The sequence below is a fragment of the Fistularia commersonii genome, chromosome 17, assembly GCF_037954325.1.
Source record: "Fistularia commersonii isolate RoL2024-O1a breed Wild chromosome 17, RoL_Fcom_v1.0, whole genome shotgun sequence".
Taxonomy (NCBI): Eukaryota; Metazoa; Chordata; class Actinopteri; order Syngnathiformes; family Fistulariidae; genus Fistularia; species Fistularia commersonii.
Genome location: NC_141300.1, coordinates 10,400,434 through 10,415,645, shown reverse-complemented (window position 1 = coordinate 10,415,645; position 15,212 = coordinate 10,400,434). Strand labels below are relative to the sequence as shown.

The window sequence follows — 15,212 nt, the reverse complement described above, 5'->3', positions numbered from 1 at the left end:
TGACTTCACGGTGATAAGCAGCGAATAAAAAATACAAGCAGAACTGGTGAAGTTAATTCAAAGTTTATAACCTATTGCACATTTCTAACGTCACACAAATGCGGACTCTCATGGGATGTTTTATGATATGACATGACATGACATGGGAACACAGGTTGCACATTATTCGAGATAATTTATCCCCCTTATCGCAAGCGTAAGCGGACGGTTATCAGGAGGTGCTGTGAAGAGCAATCCTGTCATAATATATAATCTATTTACTCCAAACAATGAACTGTGAGAGGCTGGACAGGGGGAGGTTAAGGTCAGAACGGCTGTTAAATGTTGGGAAACGCTGCTCTTTTGTCAGTTTACTTCACATGCCAGACTCAGGAAATCTCCTGCGGATCATCGTGTTTCTGTTTTTAGTGCGCCTGGATCTGTCTAATCTGTGAGGATCTTCGCACTTTGATAGGCCATGGGGAGCTCCTGCCGAGTCAGCAGGATGTGCATTGTGTTCCTGGTCCTGGGCTTGGTCTCCGTGGTAACCATTGTTACGTTATGGACTGTTGCCCTGACAGGAGATGCTGGTGATGCCACCGCGCCTTGGGACAGGTAGGGTTCTGTCTCATTTCTCCAGGTGTTTCTTTTGAGTGGTGAGGAGATGTCACTTGGATTTAAGCGCTGATGATTAATGGAGAAAAATCATGGAACTCCAGATTCCCTTTTTTCTTTAATATCGTAATATAAACTCAGTGGGATCTTTTGTGGCCACCTGGGTCAAAACACCATCAAATTTTACAAAAACACAAATACCAGTCATCCTTAAGTTGCAGTTTGAACATTTCATTCAGCTTGTTCACAGAAAACATTTAGCAGAATGAGGAAATTTCTCTCCAGAAACATGGCTCCTGAATTCTCCACTGAAATGGAAAAAAATCTGTTTGGTTTTTTTTAATCAAAAGTTTACATGCATTTTCTGGCCAATATGTCTGTGGAGGTTCTCAGTTATCCAGGTCATGATGAATTCTTGTCGAAATCTTCTTGTCTTGGCAACTGAACTTGAAACTCAACTCAAGTCCAGTTGCCAAGACAAGAAGATTTCAATCAGACTTTTCAGGTCAATGTAGCTGTTTGGTCATTTTTCTGGTGCACATTGTGTATTTTCAAACACTTTTGGAGAAAGCAATATCTGTTACCTTTCTAGAAAAATTGCCGGAAAACATAATAAAATAATTCAACCACATTCAAAATAAAAAAAAAATCAGCTTTGGCCTGCAGAGCAGTAAGTATTGGAAGTATTATAAGAATTCCATCTCATTTTATGACAATAATTATTATTATTACTATTATGATCAGTAGTAGTAGTAGTAGTAGTCGTACTTGTAGTATCATCATCATCACACAGCTGGAGTGAAATGAATGAATGTATGTATGTGTGTGTATGTGTGTGTGTGTGTGTGTGTGTGTGTGTGTGTGTGTGTGTGTAACAGATACCGCCTCCCCACTTCCCTGGTCCCTTCCACTTACAACATCACCCTGTGGCCTCATCTGAGTGCCGGCCCCAACGGCCTCTACCTTTTCACAGGTGAGCCCTCCTGACTTTCATCAATGCTATTCTTACTTCAGCCAGAAGAGGCCAATAATATCCATGGTATTCTTGGATTATACACACACACACACACACACACACACACACACACACACACACGTATATATATATGTATACATATATACATGCACATATATACTGAAGATGTAATTGTATCATACATATTTGACTGTCTTGATCAGTGTTTGACTGTTATTATTCTCCAATAGTCTCTTCTCTCTATGTCTCCAACAGGTGAATCCACTGTGGAGTTTGATTGCGTGATGCAAACAGACCTGATCCTGATCCACTCCAACAAACTCAACTACACCGGAGTGAACGACACACACATTGCCACGCTTGTAGCTTTAGGTGGGCGCTAACACAAATATACACTTTATCCAGACCTCGGCCTCTTTCTAAATTTTGTATCTGTTTGTCGTCGACATTTGACTTTTGAAATGTTCTCCAATCCAGATGGAGGGTCTGTTCCTGCTGTAAAAAAGTCCTGGCTGCAACCAGAGACGCAGTTCTTGGTTATTCATCTCGATGGAGAATTAACCGCGGGGCGGACGTACCGGTTGGGGACCGTGTTCACAGGAGAACTGGCGGACGACTTGGCAGGCTTTTACAGAAGTGAATATGAGGAGGACGGCATCAGGAAGTGAGTCCTCTTTTTTAGACAGTGTCTGTTTTGCCGTGAACATGCTCACCAGAATGTTTCTGCTTGTTGGCAGGATTGTGGCCACGTCTCAGATGCATCCCACTCACGCCAGGAAGACCTTCCCTTGTTTTGACGAGCCTGCCATGAAGGCTTTTTTCCATCTCATTGTCCTGCATCCTCCAGGGACTGTGGCGCTGTCCAACAGCATGGAGATAGGTCAGTCCAAAGCTCGCTCATCCATTCATTATCTATAGCTCTTATCCTGTAGTCAGGGTCACAGGGGGGCTGTAGTTCATCCCCGGTGTCATTGGGCAAGAGGTGGGGGTCGATCACAGATAGTTGGAAATATACAACTATCCATGCTCCCATTCATGCCTCTGGGCAATTGCGCGTCAACAAGGAAGCTCCTGTATGTTTTGGTGTTTGGGTGGACACTGGAGAACGTGGAAGAAACCCATGCAGATATTGGAAGAACATGGAGATTCCGTGCAGAATGGTTCTCCCTGTCGGACTCGAATCGAGGGCCGTCATGCTGCGAGGCAAGTGTCCTGCTGTAAAATAGTGAAGTAGCATACAATGGGAATAAATCCAAAGACATGGGCAAGTTAAGCAAACAGTTGCTCTTCTATTCACTCCTGGAAAATTTGAAAGAAACGGACATTTATAATGTCACATGAATAACAAGAAAACACTCAAAACCCTGTAGATGGGTCCACATTTACAGGGTGCCTCCTTGTGTTTCAGACAGTGTCAACATGACTATTGACGGAACTGCGGTGACGATGACCAAGTTTTGGCCGACAGAGAAAATGTCCACGTATCTACTAGCCATCGTGGTTTCAGACTTTGCATGTCGAGAGGCCATGCAAGGACACACACTGGTAGGTATAATTGGGGATTGGTCCAATACGTCCCATCATTTGAAGGTACACTTGCACAACAGTTATGTGATATAAGTATTTCACCTGACCTTACATGTGTCCTCTGCCCGGAGTTGCATGTTCCATCTAAAATGACATGTTGAACGCAGAATGAACTGGTTTGCCGTTCTGCGTCCAGATACGTGTTTGGGCTCGCGTGAAGGCTATTGAACAAGGACAGGGGAACTACGCCCTCGCTGTGACAGGACCTATTTTGGAATTTTTCCAGCAGTACTACAACATCTCCTATCCTCTCACCAAGTCAGGTTAGCCCGCCGTTCTGCTTGGCTAAACCAGCAAGCCCATTTTAACTGACATTATGCATCTCAGGCTGCTTGAAGCTCCCTCAAGATGTGTTGTCATGATGCAAGATTAAATTGTATAGTTATGAAAACTACATGTGATCTTAAAAGCTAAAGAAGTGCTTTTACCCTTTATCAATCAAACACAGAGAATACAAATGTAGTACTTTTAGAAAAGTACATGAAGATATGGAGGGATTGTATGTGTTGATTTTACCCCTCCCTCGTAGATCAAGTGGCCTTGCCGGACTTCTATTTCGGGGCCATGGAGAACTGGGGTTTGGTGACCTACAGGGAGACCAAGCTCCTCTATGATCCTTTGACTTCCTCCAACGGAAATAAGGAGACCACCGTCACTATTGTTGCTCATGAGCTGGCACACATGGTGAGCTTGTGCTACGACCAATGGTCGGTTTTCTTTTCTCCACATCTGTGAGTCAAAGGCAAACGACAAATTTTGTCAAATGACCCGAGGGTCATATAGAAAAGTGCCATATTTCTTGGGAAGTGATAATGTAGCTGATTGTTAGTGAACTGACACTTCTGGCTTCCAGTGGTTTGGGAACCTGGTGACACTGAGATGGTGGAATGAGGTGTGGCTGAATGAAGGATTTGCAACCTACGTGTCTTATCTGGGAGCAGACAAGGCTGAACCTGGATGGAATGTGGTGAGGATTTCATTTCTATCTGGTCAATATGATCTCCAACAAAACAAAACAAAACACTGATGCTACGTCTGTGGAATACCTCACCAGATGCCCAAGTACTGCAAACTAAGCCCCCCAAAAAGTTGACCAGATATTCATCAATTTATTAGATTCCCCTTAAGTGTTAATACACATGTGCAAGAACAGGTTAACAAAATGCAGTGCTATATCCATTTAAAGACAAAATGGACCCAAAAAAGCCAGATTTGATGGGTAGACTATCAGACAGACACTAAGCAGCACCTGGGGAGCATCTGGGGCTTCAATGTCTTGCTCAACAGCACTTCAACAGGTTATGGGGGGCTTGGGGAATCTAACCAGGACCAGAAGATGTATTGTTATCTTTTTTTCAGTTGCCACTGAGGTTTTACCCTGTATTACTGGAAATACAGATCATTCATTTGGCAAAATCTGTGTCCTTCTTCCAGAAAGATCTGATTGTCCTGGATGAAATCCACAGGGTGTTTGCGGTGGACGCTTTGGCCTCCTCTCATCCTTTGTCGTCTAAAGAGGACAGCATCTTTCTGCCGGATCAGATCACGGAGCAGTTCGATGTCATCTCTTACAGCAAGGTGCTTGTTGTGGAGCATGCCCATGTTTTCGGGGCCGAAATTTAAACTCAATACTGACAGTCCGCGTGCGTCCTCAGGGTGCAGCCGTACTGAGGATGTTGTCCGATTTCCTCTCCGAGCCAGTTTTCGTCCGGGGACTTAATGTGAGTGCGCTTGCATCGCGGTTTCCACAAAGTTGCTTCTAATGTGGAGCTACAAATCAATCACGGTATAAATCATTCAGCATGGGGGGGGGGGGGGGGGACACAGTGTCAGGTTGTAACGATGTGTTTTTCTTCTCCAGGGGTATCTCAACAACTTCTCCTCTGGCAACACAGTCGGGAATGATTTGTGGGAAAATCTACAAAAGGTATTTCGGTTCTGATTTTTCAGTAACACTTATCGGGTCGACTGTTATAGGTGTTGCAGTGACTGACTTGAGCTTTGTGAGACGGAAGGGGTGATGCAGCAAACATGCTAAGGCTTATTTAATGAACTTCTTTGGGTTTTTAACAACCGAGGAAAGAAATATCAGTCAAAAAAGCCTTACTTGCCTTTAAAAACCTCCATATCTGAATCTGATTAATTAGTACCCAACTATTGGAAAAAAAAACTGTCAATAGCCACATGATTGCTTTAAAATATACTGTATGTCATGACTCAAATACACTCATAATAATCTTCATTTTATATGAAAATACTGTGATCTATTTTCAACAGGCAGTGGAAGACAACAATGTATTTCTTCCTCGTCCAGTTCATGATATTATGAACCGTTGGGTTCTCCAGATGGGCTTCCCAGTCGTTACAATCAATACTTTGACGGGAGAAGTGTCACAGCAGCACTTCTTACTTGACTCAAAGTCCAGCGTCAAAGCGAGATCACCCTACAAGTACGCAGAGCCTCATGTGTAACACAACAAGGTTTTTTTTTTTTTTCAAATTCCTAACTCTGTTATCAGTAAAAGTTTGCAACAAGAGTTGATGGTTTATTTATGAGTTCAGATGTCACAATGTTAAATAGATTCCCTTCTTCCCAGCTACGAGTGGATGGTTCCTATAAGGTGGATGACGGGCGGTGATGTGCAGAGAGATATCTGGTGGTTGATGGAAAAGAAAGGTGAGGATGGAGGGTTCTGGTTTCATATAAAAAAAAACCCAACATTTTTTTTTTTAAATATGCTACTTGAAATTTTCCAAGAGTCAGTTTCAACTGACTGGAGTTAACTAATTACAGAAAAAAATGATGAGTTGAGAACATGTTGGTGTTTATGTCGAAGCTTGTTTTCTGTGTGATTTTGGGAATGATGTGGGTGTGGTTTGGGGTACAATGAATTCTGGGTTGTTGTTTTTTTTTACCTGGAATTGAGCGGGATCAGTGAGTTAAAATTGCAGGTGTTTGCGGTGTGGCTGTGGCCAACAACAACTATTGCTCATTAAACTTTAATTAAAATTAATTTGCACTATGGTACTTCTCCGCGTACAAGTTTCAGAGGGACAATTTTCAGTGACGCACAGTGTGGTTAGCATGAAAGACGTGGTCACTGATACGACGGGGAAAAAGGGAAATTTAAATTAAAGGTGGGAGTAAATAAAATTGTTATTTGCACTTTGGGGGAGTTTGCGTTTCACAGAAGCACCTCCACTCACCGAGAGCACCATGTTGGAGCTAGCACGCAGATAGGTAATACTAACTTTGTAAGACTACGCAAGTTGCTAATGTTAGCATTGCTACGGAAGATAACAGGATTGCTAATACGGAAAGGTAAAGTTCAAGCTCATAACTTGATCGTCATTAATTTTTTTTCCTCATTAAAACACAATTTATATGATTTATTTCCCCATCATCAAACCTCAACCAACTTTTATAATTTTTTTTGATGGCATCCCACTCCTGAAATCCAAATTTGATTTTTCATTTAATGTCTTTGCTACATTAAATGCTTCATTTACATCTTGAAACTGATGCCTTGCTAATGTTGTACCAGTGTCTTACTGTCATAAAGTTGAAAAAAATGACATTTTTGATATATCTTACTACTAAGAAATTACTATGTGTAGTTCGTATAATTTGTTTTACTTCCACCATCAGCTTAGTCAAAGTCAACTTTGTAGTCAACACTGTCATATTTTTCCACTCATACAGAGGATTGAAATTGCATTTCTCTTAGACCCACAGTGAAGTAGTAAAAAAATGATACGTATCCTAGACAAAAAGTTTGTGACAAAGTTAACAACGTTATTGTTGTTATAAGGACCTCTCCATTTAATACAAAAATGCCAACTTTTAAATGAATTCTTCGCAAAAGTGATATGACAATGTAAACAACGCCCCCCCTGAAATATGTCTGCTTTCTTTCAATGATTTCTCTCCAAGGTGTGAACTTGGAGATGAGGAGTGGTGCTTCGTGGATTCTGGCTAATGTGAACATCACAGGTTATTATCGGGTGAACTACGACCTGGAAAACTGGCAGAGACTTCTGATTCAGCTGGATACAGACCATCAGGTACAAGGTCAGATTCTAGATTCCAAGAATGGCGTGTAGATAGTGGTTCTTTGAATTCACTATTAATCTCTTCTGCTCACTCCTATGTATTTTACTTTAACATTACCTTTCATGTGCTATTGACTAGTTATTGATGGTTCCCATATCCCTATCTTTTGTCTAGGTTATACCGGTGATAAACCGAGCCCAGCTGGTAGATGATGCATTCAATCTGGCGAGGTAGGTCCGATTTACAGCCCGAGGCTTTGCCGCATTTTCCTCCTTCAGCTGCTGACTCCTCAGATTTTTTCAGAGCTTCATCAAAAGTAGAAATATTGGTCCTATTTGGGCTTTATTCAAAATTTGTTTTTCGGTTTCCTGTTCACATTCGGAAGCACATTCATTTCTTGCATGCATAAATACTTTAAAATAACTCAATGTAATACAACTATTGAGTTGTGCGTCCATATTCAAGCATCGATTTTTCAAGCAAAAATTTCTGGCTGGCTGGAAGTAAAGGGAGAAGGATAACAAATAAATGTCTGTGGAGGTTCCTCGGTCATCCAGGTCACGGTGAGTTCTTGTCGAAATCTTCTTGTCTTGGCAGCTTGACTTGAATTTCATCACTTGAAGACGTTTCACTCCTCATCCGAGAGACTTCCTTAGTTCTAATGACCTGTCTTCATATGAATGTGTATGTCGTCAATTGCACTGAGGATTGTGATGACATCTACATCGGAGAGACCTAACAACCGCTGCACAAACGGTTGCCCCAACACAGGAGAGCCACCACTTTAGGATAGGACTCCACAGTCCAACTTCACCTGAAGGACAAGGGCCATCTCTGAATATTGGAGGGGGCCTCAAACACAACCTTTCACAAAAGTACACCGTACTGGGATCAATGCCAAGACAGATTTGCACACATGTACCAGGCCGATCTGCACTCTCCAAACAATCAGAAAAGACCCACCACCAGAACCAGCCCTCGGTCAAGTCCACATGACCCTCAGTTCATGTGATCCAACAGGTTTAACTCCTTTATTTAGGTTTACCTGTTCCCTAAGTTGCTCTTTTGTTCCCCCCCGCCGACATCTAGTTTCTGCAGATCAACTCTTCCATTTACAGATCAAGCCACCATAGCCTAGACCCGTCCAAAACCCTGGCAGTTATATTCAGAAACCCCCCCATAGGTTATTAGAACTGAAGAAACTTCTCGGATGATGGGTGAAACGTCTTCAAGTGTAGAAATTCAAGTCCGGTTGCCAAGACAAGAAGATTTCAACAAGGAAAACAAATAAAAATTGGAGGAAGCCCCAAACCAGATGTAAAATTGGAAAATAGTACAAAAATAGAAAAAAAAAAACATGAAAGAAAATTAGATAAAGAGCGAACTGAAGTCTGATCTTATCAAAGTTTGATAAAGAAAATAAGCAATTGTAATGTGACAGGTAGATGATAAGATATGCAAGAGTGCAAATCGTTTAGTTATGATACAGTTTATCTCTGCTACAGACCAGCAGTTCATTAAATAGGTGGTCCAGAGGTATTCTTTTAAAATACTGTTTTGTATGGAAAGCAGAAGTGACATAGCTTGGGGATGTTTTTAACTCATGAACCCCCGCAGAGCTGGAATGGTTTCCACCTCTCTGGCCTTGAGAACCACCTCCTATCTGTCAATGGAGACGGAATACATACCCTGGCAGGCTGCGCTGGACAACTTTCAGTATTATTACCTGATGTTGGATCAAACCGATGTTTATCAGCCGATGCAGGTACAGGACTTCATAAGAAATAGCCACAAATACAGACATTCTTTTACTCTTGTGCCACTTTGTGGTGATTGAATGGTTAAGAAGCATCTGCATCCTGTATTACTTCCAGGGCTACATGAGGAAGCTAGTGACTCCACTCTTCCTGTTCTTTAAAAACATGACATCGAACTGGACCCAGGTTCCTGGCAGACACACCGACCAGTGAGTAGAAACAAACGGCGGCACACATCGGACACGAGTAAAGTCCTTCATCGAACAAGCATATTCATAAAATGTACAGCAATAAGTTAGTAACTCCCTTTTCCCTTTAATTGGAAATACAATGAAGTTCTCTGTCATCTTCTTGTCTTGGCAACTGGACTTGAATTTCTTGACTTGAAGATGTTTTTCCCTCATTCGAGAGGATCCTTCAGTTCGGCATTGACAGCTATGTTTGGAGGCGTTTCATAATTTGCAAATTGCTGATTTGTCAAGACAATTTGTCTTGACATAACTTAATGATGTCATTAATTTTCATGTAACTTCATGACCACTTACATGTAAACTTTTGGATTTCATAAGGTTTAATGGTTGTCTTTTTTCCTAATTTGGATTATTTCCTTGGTAATTCCTACATAATGCGCAGGTTCAATGTGTGCTTGATTTTAATGTCCACACTTCACAGCAACCGCTTTACTTCCTGGTAACTAACCACGTGTCCATGAACAGACCAATTAGAAGTACAACAACTAGCTAGAAGTGAACCAAATTGGTTGCATAGCAGTTTCAAATCTGCTATTAACTTGGTCTTTATCATGTTAATTTAATTTCTTTCTCAATTTTTTTTTCCTCTAATTATTTTCCTACTTGTCTGTCATTTCATCCCCTTGAATATAGGCAATAACTTGATCGTTTTTATTTGTCTTTCTTTATTTTAATGTAACCTCTCGTTTTCAATATCAGAGTACCCGTGAGTAATTATCTCATCGTCCCCTTTGAGGATTTCCCCCCAGTTAGGAACAAAGCTGTTTCTTCGCTGATGTGATGATCCAGCTGCTGATCGACAGCCATGTTCATGTCCCCCGCAGGTACAACCAGGTGAACGCCCTCCGGATGGCCTGCAGCACTGGGATACACCAGTGCCAAAACCTGACCAGCACATGGTTCAAAGAATGGATGCAAAACCCTGAAAACAATTCGTTAGTATTCTTTGTTTGATCAATCCCCTCCTTTGTTTTCAGGACACCCATGTTTGATCAATTTCTTTTCATTCAGGATCAGTGCCAACCTGCGGCCGACCGTTTACTGCAGTGCCATCGCCGCGGGGGGCGAGGCAGAGTGGAAGTTCGCCTGGTCCGGGTTCAAAAATGCTACTTTAGCAAGCGAGGCCAGTAGTCTCATGTCTGCGCTGGCCTGCACCAGTAACACACCCTTGCTAAAGCGGTGGGTTCTCGGCTGCTTTATCAAACACGAGGAAAGTAATCTCGCGATTGGTCACTTGATAATTTCCCATGCCCACCCAGGTATCTGTCTTACACACTGGATCCCATCAAGATCCGTAAGCAGGACGCCACCTCGGTCATCACGTCCATCGCCAGCAACCGGCTGGGACAGAGTCTGGCTTGGGACTTTGTCAGGGCGCGGTGGACGTATATGTTCACACAGTGAGTGAGACCCTTGACCCTTGACCAAACCCTTACATTTCAATGCAGCAACATAATGGGGGGGGGTGCATAAGGAAGAAACGAGATGTGTACCACGTCTGATTTGTTGCCCGAGTGTCTGGCAGCCCAGGCATTTAGAAGATAAACCAGTTGAATGAGGTGTCAAATGCAAGCGAGTGCGCAACTTTAGGGTAAATCTGTAATTTGGTTTCCAGATACGGGCAGGGCTCCTTTTCCTTTGCCTCGATTATCAGCGGGGTGACGGCGAGGTTTTCCACCCCCGCTCAACTACAGGAGGTACGTTGTCCCATTGGATTGATTGATCCCTAACATGTGTGTTGAATTGTCGTGTGTGACCTCTGTGCGTCTTTGACAGCTGGAGGAGTTTGTGAAGAAGCACGAGTCAGGGGGCTTTGGTACCGCCACGCTGGCCGTGCAGCAGGCCTTAGAGAGAACGAGGGCCAACATTAAGTGGCTGCAGCAGAACAAACAAGAGATCCTGGACTGGTTCACCAGCCAGAGCAGCAGCCTGCCACACTGAAGGAGACACAGATAAAAATTTGGTGGTGTGTAGGAAAAAAAAAAAAAAGGAAGAAATACACACACACAAACCCAGGGTTACTGAATGTTAGTGCATTAATGAACACATTTTATTGGTCTTATTCATCATGACCACAAATACACGCAGGTATCCTACAGAAATCAAACCATGAAACAAAATTTTCACCTATGGCAGACTGTCGCCGGACAGCAGCGTAAAAACGCAAAAGAAATAACCAGCCAGACATTTAAACTAGATTTGGGTTAAGAAGCAGTCATTGAAAAACAGCGGCGCGCTTTTAAATCCTCTATAGTGTGACTGTGGGCATCATGATGCTGTCACGGAAGCTGACATGATCCAAGACATGTTGAGCGGGTTTCAGGACACGGCATTGACAGTAAACCGCTGTTCTTGTGTGAGGACGTCTTTCTTTTCTTTTTGCAAACCAACTTAGTTTTCACAGACTGCTTTTTTTCTTAGATTTACCGTGGTCCCACTGATCCATAAATAAATACCTTACATGAAATTAAGAAAAAAAGAATGCACAAGAAGTTCGGATCTCAGGTTGACACCCACATATTTGTAAAAAAAAATAATAAAACAACAACAAACACACAACCATGCACAGCAATTCAAGCTAGATTAAAAAATGCAATGTTGTCCTAACTGTATTTCTATCTCATCCCTGCCCCATGGAGTTTTTCAAAAATAAATACAATTAAAATACATTTTTAAAAGAGCTAGTTAAGAGGGCGGGAAGGCGTTGATGTATTTTCGGTTCACGTCAGATTAAGCAACTGCCTGTCGCAGGAAATTTCTTTTCTTGAAATGTAAAAGCCCAGTAAAACGTCAAAAAAAAAACAAAAGCTCGGGAGTCACAGCTGGTCACATTTATCATGACATATCAAACAGTGTGGGAGGTAGACTGGGGTTCAAACTCACTTTGTTTGGTCATAAATCCTTTGGAAGACACCGAGAAGCAAGGAGAAGCTATTTCTGTATCAAAGTGCCGCTGCTCTTGCTTTTTTTGAGGAAAAACAGGCCTGGATTTATCATTCTTCTTCTTATTGTTATTATTATTATTATTATTGTTGTTTTTCCTTTAGACGTACACACAGTGACATATATTGAAAGGTAACCCGGGGGAAACAGTAGACGAACATGCAGTTAGTTGTGTACACAACCAGTCGTAGCACAAGATGTAACAAATATCTATTCAAAATTAAGCTGTACATTTAAAAATAAAATGAAATTAATCTCACCAACGTGTTGATTTAACTGTCGATGTCTGTGCTGGGCGCAAGTTTGTGTGCTGAGTGCTTTACAAAATACGTGTAATGTTTGTGAATCACAAGTGATCTAAACATTTTTTTGTTTCTTTTACATTTCAAAAAAATAATTGCTTCCACTTGATGAACAGATTTTTGGTTAAAAGTTAAATCAAAGAATATGATCGAGATGCCAGAAAGAATGCCAAAAAATCAGACAGAATTCAATATAAGCAATAACCTGTCAATCACTTTTGTCCCCAGACGGCCATTCATCACTAATTCCTGTAAAATCGCCATTCCTGCGTTTGTTTGCTTCATGCAGGACGAGCACAGCAAGGGAGCAGTGGTGGGAAATCAGTAAGAATTTCCTCTTTGAGTGATTCCTCCATTGAGATGATGTCAGGAAAGTAGAACTGAACGTAACACTCATGCTAACCGTGACACAACGGCATGAATATTTACAACCATTTCTCCCGTAGTGTTTTGCGCTGTTCTTTGGAAAAACATCAGAATCTGGCCCCCCAAAAAAGGAGAATAAGGGTTAGGATAGTCATTTAATATCCCAAAGTAGGCAGTAATTTGACCAATATGTGACACTTAAATTAATCTTATTTTGGCTATTAATTATCAACCAATTACTCTAGATGTTTAAATGCTTGTTGAAAATAGGAAAATATAGATATCCAGTCTATTAATTTAGAGGAATTCATTTCACCATTTTCATATTGAGGAGCGAACAAACTCAACAGAATTATTGACAGGAGTTTTAACACTGGCAGTCTCTTATTACAGTTCAGTTCCAACAGTCATGCTTATTTGTTGAGCAAGTACTTTTTTTTTTCCCAGGGATGCTGGAAAGCGGGGTAACAAAAGAAAAGAAAAAAGCATCAGTCACACGGACTGATTTTCGAAAACGTAGCCGGTGTCTGATGTTATTCCCAGCATGCACGAGACAAGAGTACAGATGAATTAATTTGATCACGGTTCACGTTGACCATCGGCCCTGGAATTTTTAGTACCTTCATTCGGAGATCCCAAGCTCTGAAGGCTCTGTCCACACTGTTCTCACCTTGTCGAGAGAACGAACCCCTGAGCTCACACTCTTTCGGGTCAGAAATCATTGACCTTGTATGTAATTTTCCCACATCCAGTCGCTGAAATGCACCTTTAACTGATCCGCTGCATTATTCGAGCTCTGTCATTACACACAACTAATCCTACTGGAATGATTGACCTTTTTTTTTTGTCCCTGAAGTCTTCACAAATAATAACACGTGACATGAAGAGAAATTAGAGCTTGGCATTTTTTACGTTTTGGTACGTCTTAGTTTTCTAATTCTCGCTTTCAAAAGCAACAGAGGCGTAAAAGCGGATATGTTTTTGCCAACTCCCCCCCCCTCACCCCTTTCCCTACTTCCTTTGCCGTCGAGCGACATCATTGCAGGATCTTCTCCCGTGTTTCGGGTAGTTTGAGCGCTACCAGGCTGCCACACACCAGCGCGGCGAAGGACAGCAGGATGGGGATGGCTTTGGTGATGCCCACGAAGCTGGCGAAGATAGAGCTACCAAGGACCGCTGCCAGCTTGCAGAGAGCGTTCAGCACGCCGAAAGCCGTTGCCCTGACATACAAACAGGAGAACATCAGCAGGTCATCGAAGAATATCTGCTTGTAAAAAAAAATCCCATTTCAGACAAACATATAGGGTTGAGATCTCTAGCAAATCTTCCGCCCCACCTTTAAACTTGATTTGTTAATTCTAAATGACTATTACAACGCCATTGAGTTGAGATTAAAATGTGTAATTAAAGATGTGGCAAATAAATAGCTTTTAGAAAAATGCATATCACTCATCTGATGAAGTGGAAAAACATGAAATTTACTGGATCTCAATTCCTAGTTGGATTTTTTTTTACATTTTTTTTACCTTTTAGATGTGGGGTACAGCTCCACCGTCACCACCTCGATGCCGTTCCATGCAGCGACGCTGACGCCACAGAACAGACACTGCAGGGCGATGATCGCCGACTGGGTGAAGCTGAGGAACAGCAGGATGCTGCAGCAAGCTGAGATGAGCATGGAGCCGCCTGCACAGATGGCCAATAGGACAGGCAGTGACCGACACGCAGGTGATACTAGCACAGACTCCCAACATATTTGAGTATTAGTGGATATTTCTTTTACCCAGCCTTGTGCACGTGCAGGAAACAGAACAGCAGTATTTATTTGAACAAAACAAAACAAATCTGAGGGTGCATTGCTTTTAAAATGGGGAGGAAGGATGCACCAACTGAAATGGTGATCAAATATTTGGATATGTTTTATATTGTGTGATGTTTTATTGTCGTAAAATGGGAATTGGTAGAGGGTTTCATTTTTTTAAATGACTATTTAACTGTAGGTTCCTATGGTAACAGTGGACCCGAAAGTATGCTGTTCAACAAAGAGCTTCCTCTAACAGGTTAGCTTAGCATTGCTAATGATAGCTTTTGAGATCAGTAGCCTATCAATGACAAGACACATCCCCATGATCATCACGGCTCCCTTATATCCAGGAATAATAACAATTAAAGATATTAAAATTTTGAAACCAATAGTTACTTCTTAATAGCTTAACTAAAAGTCATAATCTATTTAGTTTTATTAACAGTGCCAAAGTTACAACCTCGTGATGGTGATTCTTGTAAAATCTCTAAGTCACGTCTGTGCATGAGATAGTGCGCAAACAACTTTTTAAAACGCTCGTTTGTTTTTTCAAATTTGAATTAAGTCATCAGGCCACT

The 15,212-nt window shown here is 41.8% G+C and overlaps 2 protein-coding genes across 4 annotated transcripts in view; one reads left to right on the top strand and one right to left on the bottom strand.

Annotated features, from left to right (window-relative positions):
- Positions 1-457: 457 nt before the first annotated feature.
- Positions 458-13,829, top strand: LOC147225077 (aminopeptidase Ey-like). The gene is made up of 23 exons (XM_086163680.1): positions 458-594; positions 1,473-1,567; positions 1,826-1,942; positions 2,048-2,234; positions 2,308-2,450; positions 2,979-3,115; positions 3,294-3,420; positions 3,687-3,841; positions 4,011-4,124; positions 4,592-4,735; positions 4,813-4,878; positions 5,019-5,084; positions 5,435-5,607; positions 5,755-5,834; positions 7,092-7,222; positions 7,386-7,441; positions 8,829-8,976; positions 9,086-9,177; positions 10,044-10,154; positions 10,231-10,398; positions 10,479-10,619; positions 10,835-10,916; positions 10,996-13,829. Exons 1-23 carry the CDS (start codon positions 458-460, stop codon positions 11,158-11,160), a joined length of 2,835 nt encoding a protein of 944 aa, XP_086019806.1. The 3' UTR covers positions 11,161-13,829.
- The window catches only part of LOC147225075 (synaptic vesicle glycoprotein 2B-like), a 47,515-nt gene continuing 43,539 nt past the window's right edge, over positions 11,237-15,212 (bottom strand). For all 3 annotated transcript variants that reach the window (XM_086163172.1, XM_086163171.1, XM_086163173.1), the window contains exons 14-15: positions 14,357-14,516; positions 11,237-14,050 (exon numbers count right to left, since the gene is read on the bottom strand). In XM_086163172.1, coding sequence (XP_086019298.1) covers positions 13,867-14,050; positions 14,357-14,516 — 344 coding nt within the window. In that variant the 3' untranslated portion in view covers positions 11,237-13,866. The remainder of the gene's footprint in view (positions 14,051-14,356; positions 14,517-15,212) is intronic.

Bases quoted from the DNA above. Each gene is read 5' to 3' on its own strand.
- LOC147225077 (XM_086163680.1), top strand. From the start codon at position 458: ATGGGGAGCTCCTGCCGAGTCAGCAGGATGTGCATTGTGTTCCTGGTC. The intron at 1,943-2,047 runs GTGGGCGCTAAC...TCTCCAATCCAG, and splicing joins TGCCACGCTTGTAGCTTTAG to ATGGAGGGTCTGTTCCTGCT. The intron at 5,835-7,091 runs GTGAGGATGGAG...TTTCTCTCCAAG, and splicing joins GTGGTTGATGGAAAAGAAAG to GTGTGAACTTGGAGATGAGG.